At 32.1% G+C, this 15871-nt stretch overlaps 1 protein-coding gene across 1 annotated transcript; it reads right to left on the bottom strand.

Moving 5' to 3' along the window:
• Positions 1-354: 354 nt before the first annotated feature.
• On the bottom strand, positions 355-1781 carry LOC118062109 (bZIP transcription factor 44). Its single transcript, XM_035075792.2, has one exon. The coding sequence runs from the start codon at positions 1177-1179 to the stop codon at positions 703-705; it is 477 nt and encodes a 158-aa protein (XP_034931683.1). The 5' UTR covers positions 1180-1781; the 3' UTR covers positions 355-702.
• Between the last annotated feature and the right edge of the window lie 14090 nt (positions 1782-15871).

Here is a 15871-nt window from a genome sequence, read left to right as displayed (position 1 = left end):
GGGAACTTCAAATAGCATTGTTAATCATACATGTTTTTTTTTTTTAATCACCGATTTTGAATAGAAAAGATAATATATCCGTTAATTTTAAGACTCGTGGAATTAGTTGGGGTGGGCGAAAACTAGCTCGAATATCTATTTTAATTAAAAAAAACAAAAAAATCTATAAGAAAAAAAAATGTTTATCTGTATTTTTTTAATTGGAAAATACAAAGAGTTCCTCAAAATTGTGTTAAAAACAAAGAACATTGGCCAGTGTTTTTATTCACACACATGGACAATCAAACCAAGAGAAAATATTGAAAACTCATTGTTCTTGAGAAGAATGAATTGAATAGATGTAGCCCACACCAATTATTAGAAATAATATCATTAATTTACCATTCAGAAGAGACAGGACCTTATGACACACACATCCAGGGCCTTGCACACCATATTTATAGCGACACATTACAACTTACGAGCCAAATTGCCAAAATACCAATCAATTTCCCCTGTTCTAGGGGGGGGGGGGGCATTTGTTTTTTGCTCAATGCACCACTCTATTAATCATAATATTACTTCATCCTAGGGACCTAGTTAAACTAATATTCAACATAAAAAGAAAGGCCCTCCTTTTTGCACTCCACTCATTGCGCCCTGAACAAGACAGCCTTAGATTGACCGATTCCCAACCCATGGGGATGGTGGGGATGATGATGATCAATACTGAAACAAATCTGGGGATGCCATGATGGGCTGGTTAAGATAGAGCAGATTTAATGGATTCATGAAGCTATGATCAGCACTTGTTTGGAGATCCTCGTGATGATCATTTTCAAAAATCCCATTACTCGTGTTGATATAGTTGAGGATCTCGTTAAGAGAATCGAGTCTATGGTTCAGTTCCATCATTTGTGCCCTTAGAATAGAATTCTCGGCTTCAACATTCAAGTAGTGCTGTGTTGTGACATTGATGGTTGTAAGGATTTGGTTATTGTCTTTCCTTAGCTGTGTCACTTGAGCCATTAAATCATCCAAGTGCTTCTGTTTTTTCATCCTGGATCTCCTTGCAGATTCTCTGTTTGATTGCATTCTCTTCCTTTTCCTTTGATCCACCAACATCATCTGCGTATTCTCTTCGGAGCCTGAGTTTTGGAGCTGGGTGAAACCTGAGGAATCCCCACTGGAGGATGCCATATAGATACACAAAGACTATATATACACACACCAAAAATAGTACCACCAATAACAAATCTCAATAAAAATGAGATCTTTAATATTGTTCTAACCTTGCAGATTTCAAAATGTTAAAGATAACAATTATATTCTACTACTTATTATATAATATAAACCAGGCAGAGTTGAAAGATTATTTCTGAAAAAACATAGAACCAGTAAAGGAACACGACTGAGAAAGATTGAACAAGATGGGTTCTGCGTCTGAAAGAGGAATTGATCATAAACCCAGACCGGATGATTTCACTGACAACTGGAGACATGAATCTCAAACATTAAGATCCAAACCAGCAGCATCAAGATTTTGACAGGATTTTGGCAGAGTAGCAGCCTTAATAAACAAGAAAAGAAAATCTCGGGATCTTCGAGATCTTGACTTTAGAAATCAAAACTCGAAAACGAGACAACCCCACAAGAGGGAAGCAAGAAAAGAGAGCGAAAATAGCTAAATATCTAAACTACTGATGCAAAACCAGCAGAACCTCGGTCCTAAGAGAGCTAGAAAGCAAGAAAACCTGAAATCTAAAGGGAGGGGAGAGAAGAGAAGAGAAGAGGTGTTTGAGGATGTTGGGAGGTCAATTTATAGATCAGGAGGAGGAAAATAAGAAAAATAAAATAAAATAATAGTAATAAAAAAAGGGGGCATATGAGCATTGGAATCTCCATATAGTTGTTGGGTGCGGCTGATTAGAAATGTGGGGTGGAGACGAAATGTCACAACCGTCCAATTACAGCTGGAGAGCAAGACTGACACCATTTATTATTTAATTTATTACCTGTATATTTATTTGTTTTCTTTTGGGTCTTTTTTTTTTTTTACTTGATTCTTACCTCACTTCCTTTCCCGCTATTACCTGAAATAACCGCCCAAGTACAGTTTCTTTTTGACAAGTGGACAGTAGATGCACGAGAGAATCTTGGGGATGGAGGTGGGATTCATGTTTTTTACAAGGGTAACATAGACATTTCCCTGAAAGAGATCCGCTGTTACTCTCGAAGTCCAGTGCCGTGATGAATTTTCTATTAGTGGGGTTGGAATTTGCTAGCCATGGTTTAAAGTATTTTTTAAATAAAATATATTTAAAAAAATATTTTTAATTTTTTAAATTATTTTTGATATTAATATATTAAAATTATCTAAAAACATATAAAAATTACTTTTAAAATTTAAAATAGCATAGTTTTCATCACATTTCCAACACAACCTACATGCCCTTCCCCACGCTTACCATTGTTGTGCAACCGTAAGCGGGTGATCCAAAATCTAGCATGGATGGAGTTTAAAAAAATGAAGGTGTAAGTTTATCAGATAGATTAGTGATTATTTTAAAAAAAATTATTTTTAACATTTCTAAATAATTAAAAAATACTAAAAATAATTTGAAATAAAAAAATTAAATTTTAGCAAAAATAAATAAATAAATTGAAACTCATTCTCACACAATATTAAAACCTGACTGCCTGTACCGAGTAAAAAAAAAAGAAAGATGGAAGTTAAGTATCTCGAATCCAAATGATTTGATTTTGTAAAGTCCAACTTGTCTTTTCAAAAAAATAAAAAATATTCTTTTCTTTTTTCTAAATAAAAACTTTAAAACAGCATTTATTCGACTAACTTGCCTACCAAAAATATTCGATTTGATTTTTTACTAATGACATATATATATTCAGCCAAGAAGTCAGAGGCATGACATGAGATTTTAAAATTACAATTTTTTTTTTTATTTTTTAAAATATATTTTTATTTGTGCTATGGTTTTTTTTTTTAAAAAATAAATTTTATTGGAATATATTTTTTTTATTAACATGAATTTTTAAGTTAACTTGCACATATCTTGACTAATCTTACAAATCCTAAAATTAATAACTTTATTTTTAATTATAAGATATTATAAAACTTTAAAATAATATTTTTTATAAAAATAAATTAAGAATTTAAATAGTTGAGATATAACTAGTACTTTTTAACCCTGCCAGGATGGTGAGGCAACTTATGAAATCAATTTCCCGGATCTTCCGGTGGGGACACAGTGACAGTAAACACCAGCCATACCTAACATGCCTTTACTCCTTTTTAGCCACTAAAAAGTTGGTGACAGAATTCAACAGATCTCTTGCCTGGACTCCTAAAATGCATGGTGCGACGCCCACTAGATCACAAACCATTTACCCTCCAGCTTTCTATGCAAAAATGAAGGGTTATTTGTATCCAAGAGCATCCTTGCGCCTCTTAAGCCCTACCCCGTCGTCTGAGCCTGATTTTTACATCCATACTTCATGGACTCGATGCCTGGCCCTAAGAATTTTTACTAGCTCAAGTTTTTTTAATATTAGTTTTATTTCATCTTCACATATATACAAGAATCTCTCATTAACTTATTATATTTTCATTTTATTAATACAGTCAAAAAAACATTTATACCGTATCAATGTTTACGTCATAAATATTTAATTAATGCATGTGAAAGAGTTTTTTTTTATTAATGTTATCAAGATAAAATAATTTGTCAACCTTTACCCTCAAGTAAAAGGACAAAGGTATCCTTGAACCATAAAAGTAAAATGTTCACGCTTTTTTCATTTTCAATACACACACAACATCATTTTCTTTCAAAGCATTCATTTTATATCAAAACAATAACAAACAACAGTATTTTAAGGATTTAATGCTCTTTTTCATACTTATTTGTTTATTTTTTTTTCTGAAAAATATATTAACTGAAATTCATTTAAAGAGGACCGTTTTCTTTTAGAATTCTTAAATCAAAATATCACTTTCCTTTGCTATGTTAATTCAATATAAAATATATCGAACCTATTTTACTATCAGTTAAAACACAAACTATTTTTAGATGAGTAAAACTAGATAAGGATTACTCTAAACTTTATCTAGAAACTATGAATATATCTGTTTCATTATTGTTTATGTATTGATTAACAACACAGGGACCAACTACCTTTTACCTTGAGATGATTTTAAGAGTGGACTGCCAGAATAATTAATCGAGATGGAACGAATCCATTCTTCTACTTTAACCAGAGACTACTGTTACTTTATCTTTTTATTGGCAAGTAGGATTTCAAAGATCGAACCAGCAGCAAGAAAGAGTGTGAGATGTGGGGGCCACGGGACAAGTAATTGACTACCGGGTCCATGGTCGAGGTGGTTCTATTTTTTTATATATATATTATTAATATTATTATAATTAATATAGATATATGAACTAACTTGAATGTATTTTAAAATTAATAATGATGCATTATATAAATAAATATAAGATTTAAACCTGAAAAAAAAAAATTAATTTCTAAGTTTTTACCCCCGCTAGCTACCTTCTGTATAATTGGTGGCGGCTCCACTTAATTGTCTTTATGATTGCCTCTTCCCTTTGGTTCCTCGTTTACTAGAGCCCTCCTTAACTTATCAAGCAATCATTACCAAAGCACTCGCTTGCTTCAAGATATTTTTTAAGGTCGATGACTCATTGAGTTGTCCTCCGGGTCGGTCAGTTTCAATTACAATATTCTTTACTTTTTTTTTGCTTTGTAGAACTTATACAAGTTCTACACTTGTAAAATACTTGTAATCCCAATAATTGTGCAATTAATTAATTGATTAATCTAGGAGCATCGATCACGTAAGTGATAATAAGTAAATCTAAAAAAATGTGGAGGAATTTACCGAGTATAATAATACACTGTAAATCCCCTTATAAAACACTAGAGATGTGTTGTTTATAATGTTTTTTTTTTTTTTTTCAGTCCAAATTATAGGTTAATTTAAGCTAAATTATCAAGGATAATAAGATTGAAAGACAGGAAATTAAAATGAAAAACAGAGAAAATAAGTATTTTTAAATTTAGGAGTGAAATATCTATTCTGCCCTTAAAAAAACAAAAAAACAATTATATTAGAAGTAATTTAATAACTTCACAATGGTCCTCTTGGCATTCCAAAACTTAAAGGGGCAATAATATCCTTTTGTTTTATGTTGTACTGGCAAATGACCCTTGTACTATTATATTCAAAATTTCTTATTTCATCTTCTTAATTATTTATGAACAATAAAATTATTTACATCCCCTTGAATTTAGATTTTCTATAATTTATGTAGAGGGGAATTTTGATATTTGTGCTCGGAGCTTTTTGTAATTGTTAGATTGAATTAAGGACAATTATCTAATTTAATATAAATATAATTAAAAAATTATTAACATGTAGAAGGCTGCTTAGTGGTCAAATACTACTTTACAAAGTGGAGTTTGATTAATCTTGGCGTTGCCTCCTTGAAGGGTGGTGCGTGTGGGTAATCATTAGATTTGGTGCCAATAATTTTTTTTTTTTTTCTCCTTTGAAACTCGCACTTAATATTTAAAATTTCAAGGTAGTTTTTATAACATTTCCAAGGAAAAAATGCTATTTAAAAAAAGCCAAATTGATAATATAGATTTTTTAATATTGTAAATATTTTTTTTTTGTTTATGCACACTTCAATGGTAAAAAATCATTTAAAAGAGCATGTTGTATTTTAACATGTCTAATATTAATGAAACTATTAATTAATTATAACTAATTAAAACAACTCCATTCAGAACCATTTTTTACATTTTAAAAAAATATTAAATACAACTTTTAACACTCTTGACCAATATGTAAGAATGGTTTAATCTCCAACATAAAAATGCTATTTTGACTCTCCAATTTATCTCTTGCTTTCGGGCTGTAAGAATAAAAAATCTGTCTTTACTTTTAACTTTCTATTTAGCACATCCCTTGAAAATGCTATCAGTTAAGGATATTCGACTCCTTGATCTTTTTACTTGTGGTTTGTATTATAGTTTTTAAAACCTGATCTAGTCAAACAAATTGATTCTAGATTCAATTCTAGAGATTGATTTAGAGCTATGACCAGTCAGGTTTAAAAAAAATAAGAAAATAGAAAATAAAATATGACTTGACGACTTGGTTGACCCGGTCAAAAATCAAGTTACAACTCATTCATTGATTACTGAGACCTGGGCTTGTACCCAATTGTATTTTTTTATCTATTATTATTTTTTCACTAGAAAAAGTTTTTTCACAAACTTAACCAAGTTAAAATATTTTTTTTTTTTGTAGATGTGTGCATTATTATTTATTGATTGTTAAAACAAGGAAGGAACTAATTAAGTGAGTATATATGGAAGAAGAGAAAAAAAGGAACGTGGTACCTAATCCGTAGATTCATTTTTTATTTATTTATTCCTCTGTTGTCTTTAAATTGACGGAACAATTTTTCCGTGGATTATGCCAGCTAAAAGACGCCATCGTTTTATCAGCCAACTCCCCTGTTTCCATCTTTCCTTCCGGTGTTCACCACTCCTCGTAGCTTTTCGGACCCAGGAGGAAGGGACCTTAAACGGCAACGAAAGAAGCGCGTCGATTTCCCGATCAAAGAAGCCCTTCTCCTCGCCTTCATTCAACAAAGAAACCATGGTCTTGATCACTGCTAGCCACAAGTGTTGTCATGGCATCAAGCTCAATCACAAGTAAAAAATAATATTTTTTATTTGGTTCTCAGTTTTTTTTTTTTTTTTTAATGTACATCGCGTTTTTTCCTGCAATGGATCTGATTGGCGGCTTGTCGAGCATCTTTATTTTCACAATAAGGATTCTTTTCGATCATAGTTAAAAAGCAACTCCTTGATTAATTATATAAACAGTGAAATATATTTTTTTCTCTATAAAATTAGGCTTGAAATTATAGAAAAAAATATCAAATTAAAAAAAACTGAAAAATAAAATGTGAAGAAAATACATGACTCCCTCTGTATTTTTTAGAAAATTTTATTTTAGTTCAATTTTTTTTTTTAATTCATAGATTTTATTTAGAAAAAGAAGAAGAAAAACTAGTAAAAAAACAAAATAAAAAATAACTTGTGGATATCACAGTTGCGTGAACTAAAATAATTGATTTTTATATTAAAAAATTTTATTTAATAAAAAACAAATTTGAACACTACCCCTTGATCATTACCACCCACAAGTATTTTCATGGTATTTAATAGTCTGTTTGAGAATGTAGTTTCACGGTTGTTTTCTAAAGTATTTTTTTACTTAGAAATATATCAAAATAATATATTTTTTATTTTTTAAAAAAATATTTTTAATATTAACACATCAAAATAATATAAAAATATCAAAAAAATATTAATTTAAAAAAAAATTCTAACTGTTTTTAAAATATAAAAACAAATAGAACCTTAAACTATCCCGTGATTCTTAAACTAACTAATGACTCGTTTGTTGACGAGGTAATCTGGGGGTACTTCTTTTAAACAAACACACAACATGTCAATCACGAGTGAATTTTTTATCTCTCGAATCTCAGTTTTTCAAAATGTAAATCCCAATTTTTCCTTTAATAGATCTGATTGCTGGCTTGTGGAATCTTTATTTTCACAATAAGGATGTTTTCAAAAAAAAAAAAAAAAAACAGCTGTTGTAAATGGAGTTGGAACCCAGTCCACTCAAGGGAATTAAAAAAAAAAAAAAAAGAAGCCCTCACAGGGCATAAAACGGAACCGAGAAGTCTGACGTGTAGTTCTCCTCAGCTGTGATGTATGTTTAAAAAAAATTAAAATATAATTTATATAATTTTTAATATATTTTTTAAGTAATAATTTTTTGGGTTTAAAATTTACTTAATATAGATTAATACTAGCTTATGTATAATTTTTATTAAATAAAATAAAAATAATAAAATTCAAACTCGTGAATCATTGACCAACAAGACTTTAATATCATGTCCAAGAACTATTTCACCCAAAAACTGAAGCCTTTTAAGTAAAACCATGACATGTAATTTATATAATTTTTTAACTAGGTTAAATTATATTTAAATTACTATTATTTTAAATAACTAGGGTTAAATTAATCAAATGAGTGGAATTATCTAGTGGGGGTAAAACAACTTTCCAATCTTTCCTAGAGGCTTGGGCAACCAATATAATTATTTAATATACCTTCAAATTGAACTCCTTAAACTTAATTTGCACAACATAAGCTAACATTATTTTATATTTATTTTTTATTAGTTAAAATAAAAATAGTAAAATTAAAATTGTATGATCGTTTAATCAACAAAATTCTAATATTATATTAAATAACTATCTTATTTAAAAATTTAAATTTTTAAGTGAGAACCAACATATAATTTATATAATTTTTTAACAAGAAAATCATGTTTAAATCATTTTTTTAAATAACTAGATTTAAATTAATCAAAGGAGTGGAACTAGCTAGTAGGGTAACACAACTTTCCAATCTTTCCTGCATGTTTGGGCACCAACATTCCTTCGATCTTGATTGTTCCCCTTGACTGGCCTCTCATATGGTGCTTTGTATAATTCCCTGGGAGACAAACCAATCATGGCTAAATTGTCAATGAGGCTCTTCGATCTGTCTATAGCTTGATTATAATTCTGATGCTGTACGTGAAGAATATTATTCAATTAGGAGCTGGGGCATTCGCCTTGCCTCAAGGGTGCCCGTCTTTTGCATGGGGCCTCTTGTCAATCTGAGCTTAAATGTGCTCCTGTCGCTGAAGCATAGCAGGCCTAACTCCACACATGAAACTTAATTACAGCCTCTTTCAAGATTGCCAACCTTAAATCATTAACGCATAAAATTAAAACCTTGGACCGTCTCGAGAATATTTTTCTTTCCGGCAGGATGTTTAATGGGATTTGTAATCTATCATGAGAGATTTATTTCTATGGATGAATGTGTCTTTAAAAATTTTTTTTATTTGAAAATATATTAAATTAGTATTTTTTAGATGTTTTTGGAGACTTTTTCAATACTAAAATCTTCACCGTAATTCTCACAAATTTTGAACAAGGTTTTAACATCCTTGACATGAAGCTTTGGGGGCGAAATCAAAATGAATTTTTGTATTAGAGAGAGACATCAAAACATAAAAGTGGAAATGAAAATTTAGTGGGTTTGTGATGAGCTGCGTGACCTCAGTAAAGTTAAAGCATACACAAGCAAATTAAAGAGAGGAGGTGTTTTATTGGGCAAAATTGACATCTTTCATGCTTTTGATATGGAGCGATGACCTAACTTTTTAACTTATACCGGTAGTTCTCTCCTCACTTCCAATATAAGAAAAGAGCTAGGCAATAGACATCCAGCTCCCATCACTAAAGTAAAAGGAAAGGGAGAAAAGACATCAATGACAGGAATCTCATCTGATCTGCCTATGATTCTTTTTTGTAACTTATATTATAGTTTGTCTGTTCTTACAACTTGCACGGTAATTGTTTCATTTTAACTCCCGCCGGAGCATTAATTTTTATCTTGACAATGACCACCGCCCCTTCTAAGCACCAGGATCTGATCATGGCCTCGGTAACTAGGGTCGCCAATTGAATCATGCAAGGTGAAATAGCATCTTCCCTATCAGAAAGTTAAAAAAGGAAGGGACCCAATATTACAGAAGGGTCAAATAAAACAAAAATCGGACGCAACAACGAAGTATACAGCATTAAATCTTACCGTATAGCATTATGAATGTCCCACTGATTTTAATTGAGGGAGACATTGGGTTACTAAAATTATCAATATCACCTTAATAATTGTTGAAGTGGCATAAAGTAGGGATATGCTTTACCACGAATTGCTGGTGGTGACATGGAAACAGCACAGAAGAACTGCAAGGTTTATGCCTGAAAGTAAAGCCGAAGTGTTAGCAAGTTGGTCCGGAAAGGCCAGTTCTGTGCCAAAGGGCACACATGGGTGGATCTTGATGGGTTAGTTCTGAACTAAGGCACTAAGGTTACTTTGGCAAGTCTCCCTGCTGGGGTCAGAAACTTTTTGAAAGTGTTCTTTCTGTTGGTTAAGCGATTTCATAATTGAAAGATCCCGATTGATGTTTGATATTACAAGGGGAAATTAAGTTGCTTGATCATGTTCACTGCAAATTGAAAAAACTGGTAAACCGGTGAATGCTATGGCGAAGCAGAGAGTCCTTTAAAGGGTGTGTGTGATTATATTCCAACCTTGGTTCAAACTCAAGTGCTCCGCATGTCTCAGAAAGGGTTAAAGAATTCCTACTTGTACTTGCTTCTGAAAAGCACAGCGACTAGACCAAAGAAAAATTAACACATCGATCACCTTTGGTTGGCACTTGGCACGCCATTTTAGTCTTTCCATCAGGTATGGAGGTTGACTGAGCTTTTGCCTCCACTGATGCTTTCCCCGTTTCTACTTGAGCTCTTGCCTCCACTGATGTTTTCCCCGTTTCTACTGGTTGTTTTTTCTCCTCAAAATGATCCCTAAAATTATCCATAATTTTTTAATTGATTTCTATTATAAAATAATATAAATCATATTTTAAAACCTTACCTAATAACTTTAATTAAAATGAATTATTTGACATAATATTAAACTTGAGAACCAATAAATACGAGTTTGAATTTCATAATCTCTATTTATTTGATAAAAATTAAGCACAATATAATATAAATTCTATGCAAGTTTCAAGCTTCAAAGAGCTTTCACTTAATAGATATGTATAAAAAATAATATAAATTATATCTTAAAACATTACTTAACAGTTTAACTATTAGGTTTAAATGGTTTTTTAACAGTATCCAAACTAAAACTGCCTTCAATTTAACTCCCTATCGTTAGAAATTCTCAATTGAATCGATATATTTAGAAATTTTTGTTTGGAAGCTGCTATATATATGGAACATCAAAAGGCAATTTGGAAGACTAGTTAATTTGAGGTGTTTTCTTCAGTAATGGGTACGACTGCCTTGAATGCTTGATAAATTGCTGAGATCAACAGTCTTCTGCAGTCCACATTACTCCACAGCTTTCCTTTTTGATAGATGAAGCCTCTCGCGATGTATAGGAAACAACGAAACAAATCCAAGTTCCCATCACAAAAGAAAAAAAAAAAAAAAGGTGTTTGCCAATTAACAATAGCCCCACGAGCCTAATCCTGATGACCCATGACAAGGGCTCTGAGCTAGACCACCATGTAATACGTGGCTAGAATCTTGTGGTGCCAAACGAATATTCTCGTTTCCATGAATACCTTGCTCATCACTCATTTTAGATGTCACCCCTTACATCGATCCCAACTTTATGGAATGCATATTTCAGCAGAAAACTGTGTATTTCATCACAACCCCACAAAAATCCTTCGGTGATTCTACTCTTGTTCTTTCTCTGTCAGTATCATTACTGCTGCTTCTTATCTTATCCTCTGTCTTTTATCTTCCACCTTTTTTTATTATTTTTTTTCATTTTTTTAATCGCACTCTCACAAAATAGAGAAGCCTCTATCTTTTCCTAGCTGCTGCTGCTGGTTCTAGACTTCAATGATACACATCATATATTCATTCAACTGGTAATGTTCAAAATTAATTACAGCAAGTTTCGTGGTTTAAAAGGCTAAAAAAAAAAGGCTGCCTGAGATGCCAAAATACCATGCATTCTACGTACGTAAAATAACGCGCTGCTTTTGCTTTTAGTTTTCCACCATTTTTTCAAAGAACGCTGCTGCGGTAGGGGGCAGGAGATATACAGCATGCCAAGTTTTTATGATGGTCGGTCTGGTAGGGTCAGCCGTCAGACCAGTGAGATTTTTTTTTTTGTATCCATGAAGCAATGAGTTTCCTTTGCCAGCCTTTACTTTTCCTATTTCTTTTTGAACTTACCATTTCTCTTATTTCTCTAATCATTTGTTCAATTCATCGTTTCGACTTGATCAGTTGAAACAATATCATTTTTTTTTAAAATAGTTATTTTTAAAAAAATTATTAAAATAATATTTTTTTATATATTTTTTTTGATTTTCATACTAACATATCAAAATCATCTTAAAAAATAATATAAAAAATCAATTTAATATATTTTTAAGATAAATTCACTTTTCAAAAACATTTAAAACAGGAAAAAAAAGAGGCAAAAATGGTGTTTACTGCAACAAAATTGTTGATATTTATTCATCAAAGTAACAAAATTAAGAAAGAAGCTAGGCCAAGCATCTTTGATTTGTGCATCATTCAACTTTATACATCATGACTCGTGATCTATTCCTTCCTGTCATCAAATTAATATCTTTCACACCCACAGGCTGCTTTAGCTTAGCCCTTAGAGTCCATGGTAAAAGCACCCATCAGTCTTCACCTTTATCCTCTTTAAGGCTTTCAAAATAACATCATCTTAAAAGCAGATCGCGTTCCTTTCCTCCCTTGTGTTTTTGGCTTCCCTACCAGCTTTTGTAGTTGTTTTAAACTCAGTTTTTTTATCATAATTAAAAATGAAAAAACAGATTCAAATAATAAAAATCGAATAATTTTTGAAGTTACGATGTATCTCCATCTAAACCGCATCAATATACCAAACATATCATTAAAACAATTTCTTGTACATGGAGCAACAGTGTTAAAGTGGCCATCGCAAGATTAGGGGAGAGCTGGGGCGCAGCACCACACCATAGCTATGACCAGCTACAGTTCATCAGTCTCAGATTTGCATTAGGTAAATGCTCTTGTCCTGATCGAGATTTATCATCTTGTGGGGAATCTCCCCTCTCACTCTCCACCTTCGTATCAATGAGAGAGAGCTGTCGCATCACCTATATTAATTCCTCATACAATTAACCTTGGCTTTGAAGGCAACTTTATTGTTTGATATTTACATAAACTATCAGCATGGTTTCTTCCAAGATCTAAGAGGGATTGTGCCCAACCTTTTTCTGTTGGAAAAAGGGATAAATATGTTTTCCAAGAGGTTTCAAATATGAAGGGATACCTAAGACTACCCAGGACTTTTCTGAATGGCGCACAGAGTTCAATGACTTGGAAACAAGTATCTCTAACTAATATTAATCAGCCAAGATATTATATTATGGCCGTTCCTGAAATTGGTGATCATATCTCTTAGATCACCAACAAATATGGTAGCAGTAAAATTATTATTATAGTTTTTATATGTCTATATAAATTTAGATACTCGTTTTCTTTATAAAGATTTATAAGAAATGTTTGAGATACTACAATCCTTGCTCAAGTTTATTCAATTAAATAAATTATTATATACTTATTTGAAAAATTATTGAGAATTTTAAAGAAAAAGTCTTGGCCATTTAGATAATTCTCTAAGTAATGATTTTAAGTTTTGAACTCGAGAATAAAAAATGAAACTTTCTTAATAACTGAATCAATCCATTGAAAAAAAAAAAAACCTATCAAGATTAAATAAAACTTTGCACATTGGCTTGGAATTTGGAATTAAGGGAGAATTACCATTAATTAACTCAATCAAGAGAATGGTAGGTTTGATTAGCCAGAAGTTTCCTTAATAAGCTGATTCGATATGCGAATTTAAATTAAATGCGAAGTGCTCCAGACAACTAAGAGTCTGAAAGCAAGAAGAAGGTATTTTATGTCTTTTGTAATTGGAAACAAGGAAATATTAAATATTGGTCTCTCTAATAATTGATACACCAACCAACAAGGCCCCGACCAAAGGCAGATTCTATAATGCTACTTTAAAGTTTTTTTTTCCTTAAAAAAGCTGCTCGAATTTTTTTACAGAGGAAAAAGGAATCTATAATTAATTTATGTCTAAATTTACTTTAAAACTCTAGCCCTGGTGTGAAAGGAACCTACATCGATCAGTATATTAAAAACTTGAAATACAGTTCATCAAAGAAAAGATAATGACTTTTCCAAATTCTTTCTGGTTGGTTAGTTTATTGAAGATCATGATTTGATTCCAATTTGTACTCTCCTGTGCTTACCAAGAAAGTTAGGTTTCAATATTTTAATTAAGAATCACATTCCAAGTGTGTGAAAACTAGTTTTCTGGTTCCGTCTAGCTGCTGAAAGTGTCTAAAAGCATATGAACAGTCGAGTGGAAGACAAGAAGAAAATAATGCAACGATGACTCAAGATTCATGCATTTTCCATTAATTGTACATGCAATCTGTCAATCAAAGCAACGGAGAACCCTAAAAGCTTTGCCGAAGCGAGTCGAAAATCATGTCTAATTGTCTACTGTTAAATTACTAGTAGAAAGGCTTTAGAAGCTGACAAAAGACTCCAGCCATCTTGAACCACTATGCATAAAAGCATTGTTTTTCAGTGAGAGCCAAGAAGCTTCTCATGGTGCCAAATCTCTCTCGATTATCTACCATTAATGAATGGGGTATCAAAACGTGATCTCTTTGGGAATTCAAATATTGTCACAGTACTGTATCTACACAGAATAGGTCAAACACTAAGTGCCGCGTTCCTTTTCTTTTCCATTCAATTGGTGGTTCCCCTTCTGCGCCACTCGAATCAGAACTCAATGAGTCCTCACTGACTTTATTACCCAGTTCTCTTTGATCTCTTGGGGCTCTGCTCTCAATATTCTAATAGTACCAAAAAAATAAATTATATTGCCTAGCTTGTGTGAAAATCTCCATTGAAATCTGGTTAACCATTATGTCAAATCATAATCTAAACATTAGATGAGGTATTAGAATATTTATATTATTGATCTTTAATACATTTGCTTACCTTATCCAGTAATGATTAACAACAAGAAAAAAAATCTAATATATAAATCCCGAACAGACATAAAATTAATGACCAAAAAAAAGGTGGATGGGATTGAAACAGATGCCATTGTTTCTATATGTGATTTATTCGTTGGAAGTTTTGTTATATCCACCATGCATAGCTCTTACCTTGTATATACAAATGCATACACACACAGATAATTGGTAACTTCTGTATACCATATGAGCATTTTGATTAATTCAGACTTTCATCACCTAATTCATTCAGAAATTGTCATAGTATGTTTCTTCGACAATATTTAAAGAACCATACAGTAGAATTGCAAGTATACTGCAGAAGGTCACATAGCACAGGCACACAGGCACAGCAAACTTATAAAGCACAGGCACGCAGGCAAAGCAAACTTATAAAGCACAGGCACACAGGCACAGGCGCGCAGAAAACTTATACGAGTCTAGTATGTTAGATATCTACATAAACTATCAGCATGGTGGTCCAATAATCAATAAATGATCTCTCTAGCACGCGTGAACTGATCAACAGATGCATGATTGTTTAGTTACTGTTGTGTGGCATGCTCCAAATTTCAGCAGCACTTCAGATGAAGTTCTTCTCGTTTAAGTGGTCGACAAAGGTGGGCCCCTCACAAAAAATGTCCGGTGGTTAGTTGAAACTTGAAAGGTGCCAAGCTAACCTGACACATTGCAAAACCAGTGCAGCTGCCAAGCAGATGAACAGTGCTGGCGATGCCCTTGAAAGGCATTATAATGAAACTTGGTTTTATATTTGTATGTATTAGGCGTTCCTGAAAGCACACTTATTAGACCCCGTTTGGCACTGTGGTCCAACCTGTTTTTTGCAAAATTTTAATATTTTTGTTTTTGTTAAAATTAAATATGGTTTGTATTTTCTGGATCATGATGTGATGATATGATTTTAAAAAAATAAAAAAAACATTATTGGCATGCTTTTCAGCACGAAAAGCTATTTGAAAAAGCTACCACACTTCCAAATACCCTTTTATTAAACCCAGCCCGACCCGAGACCTGCCACCCCGTCCCCGTTCCTGCTCCGAGCATGG

This window comes from Populus alba, chromosome 5, assembly GCF_005239225.2.
Source record: "Populus alba chromosome 5, ASM523922v2, whole genome shotgun sequence".
NCBI classification, from domain to species: Eukaryota; Viridiplantae; Streptophyta; class Magnoliopsida; order Malpighiales; family Salicaceae; genus Populus; species Populus alba.
This window is presented reverse-complemented; position numbering and strand designations above follow the sequence as displayed.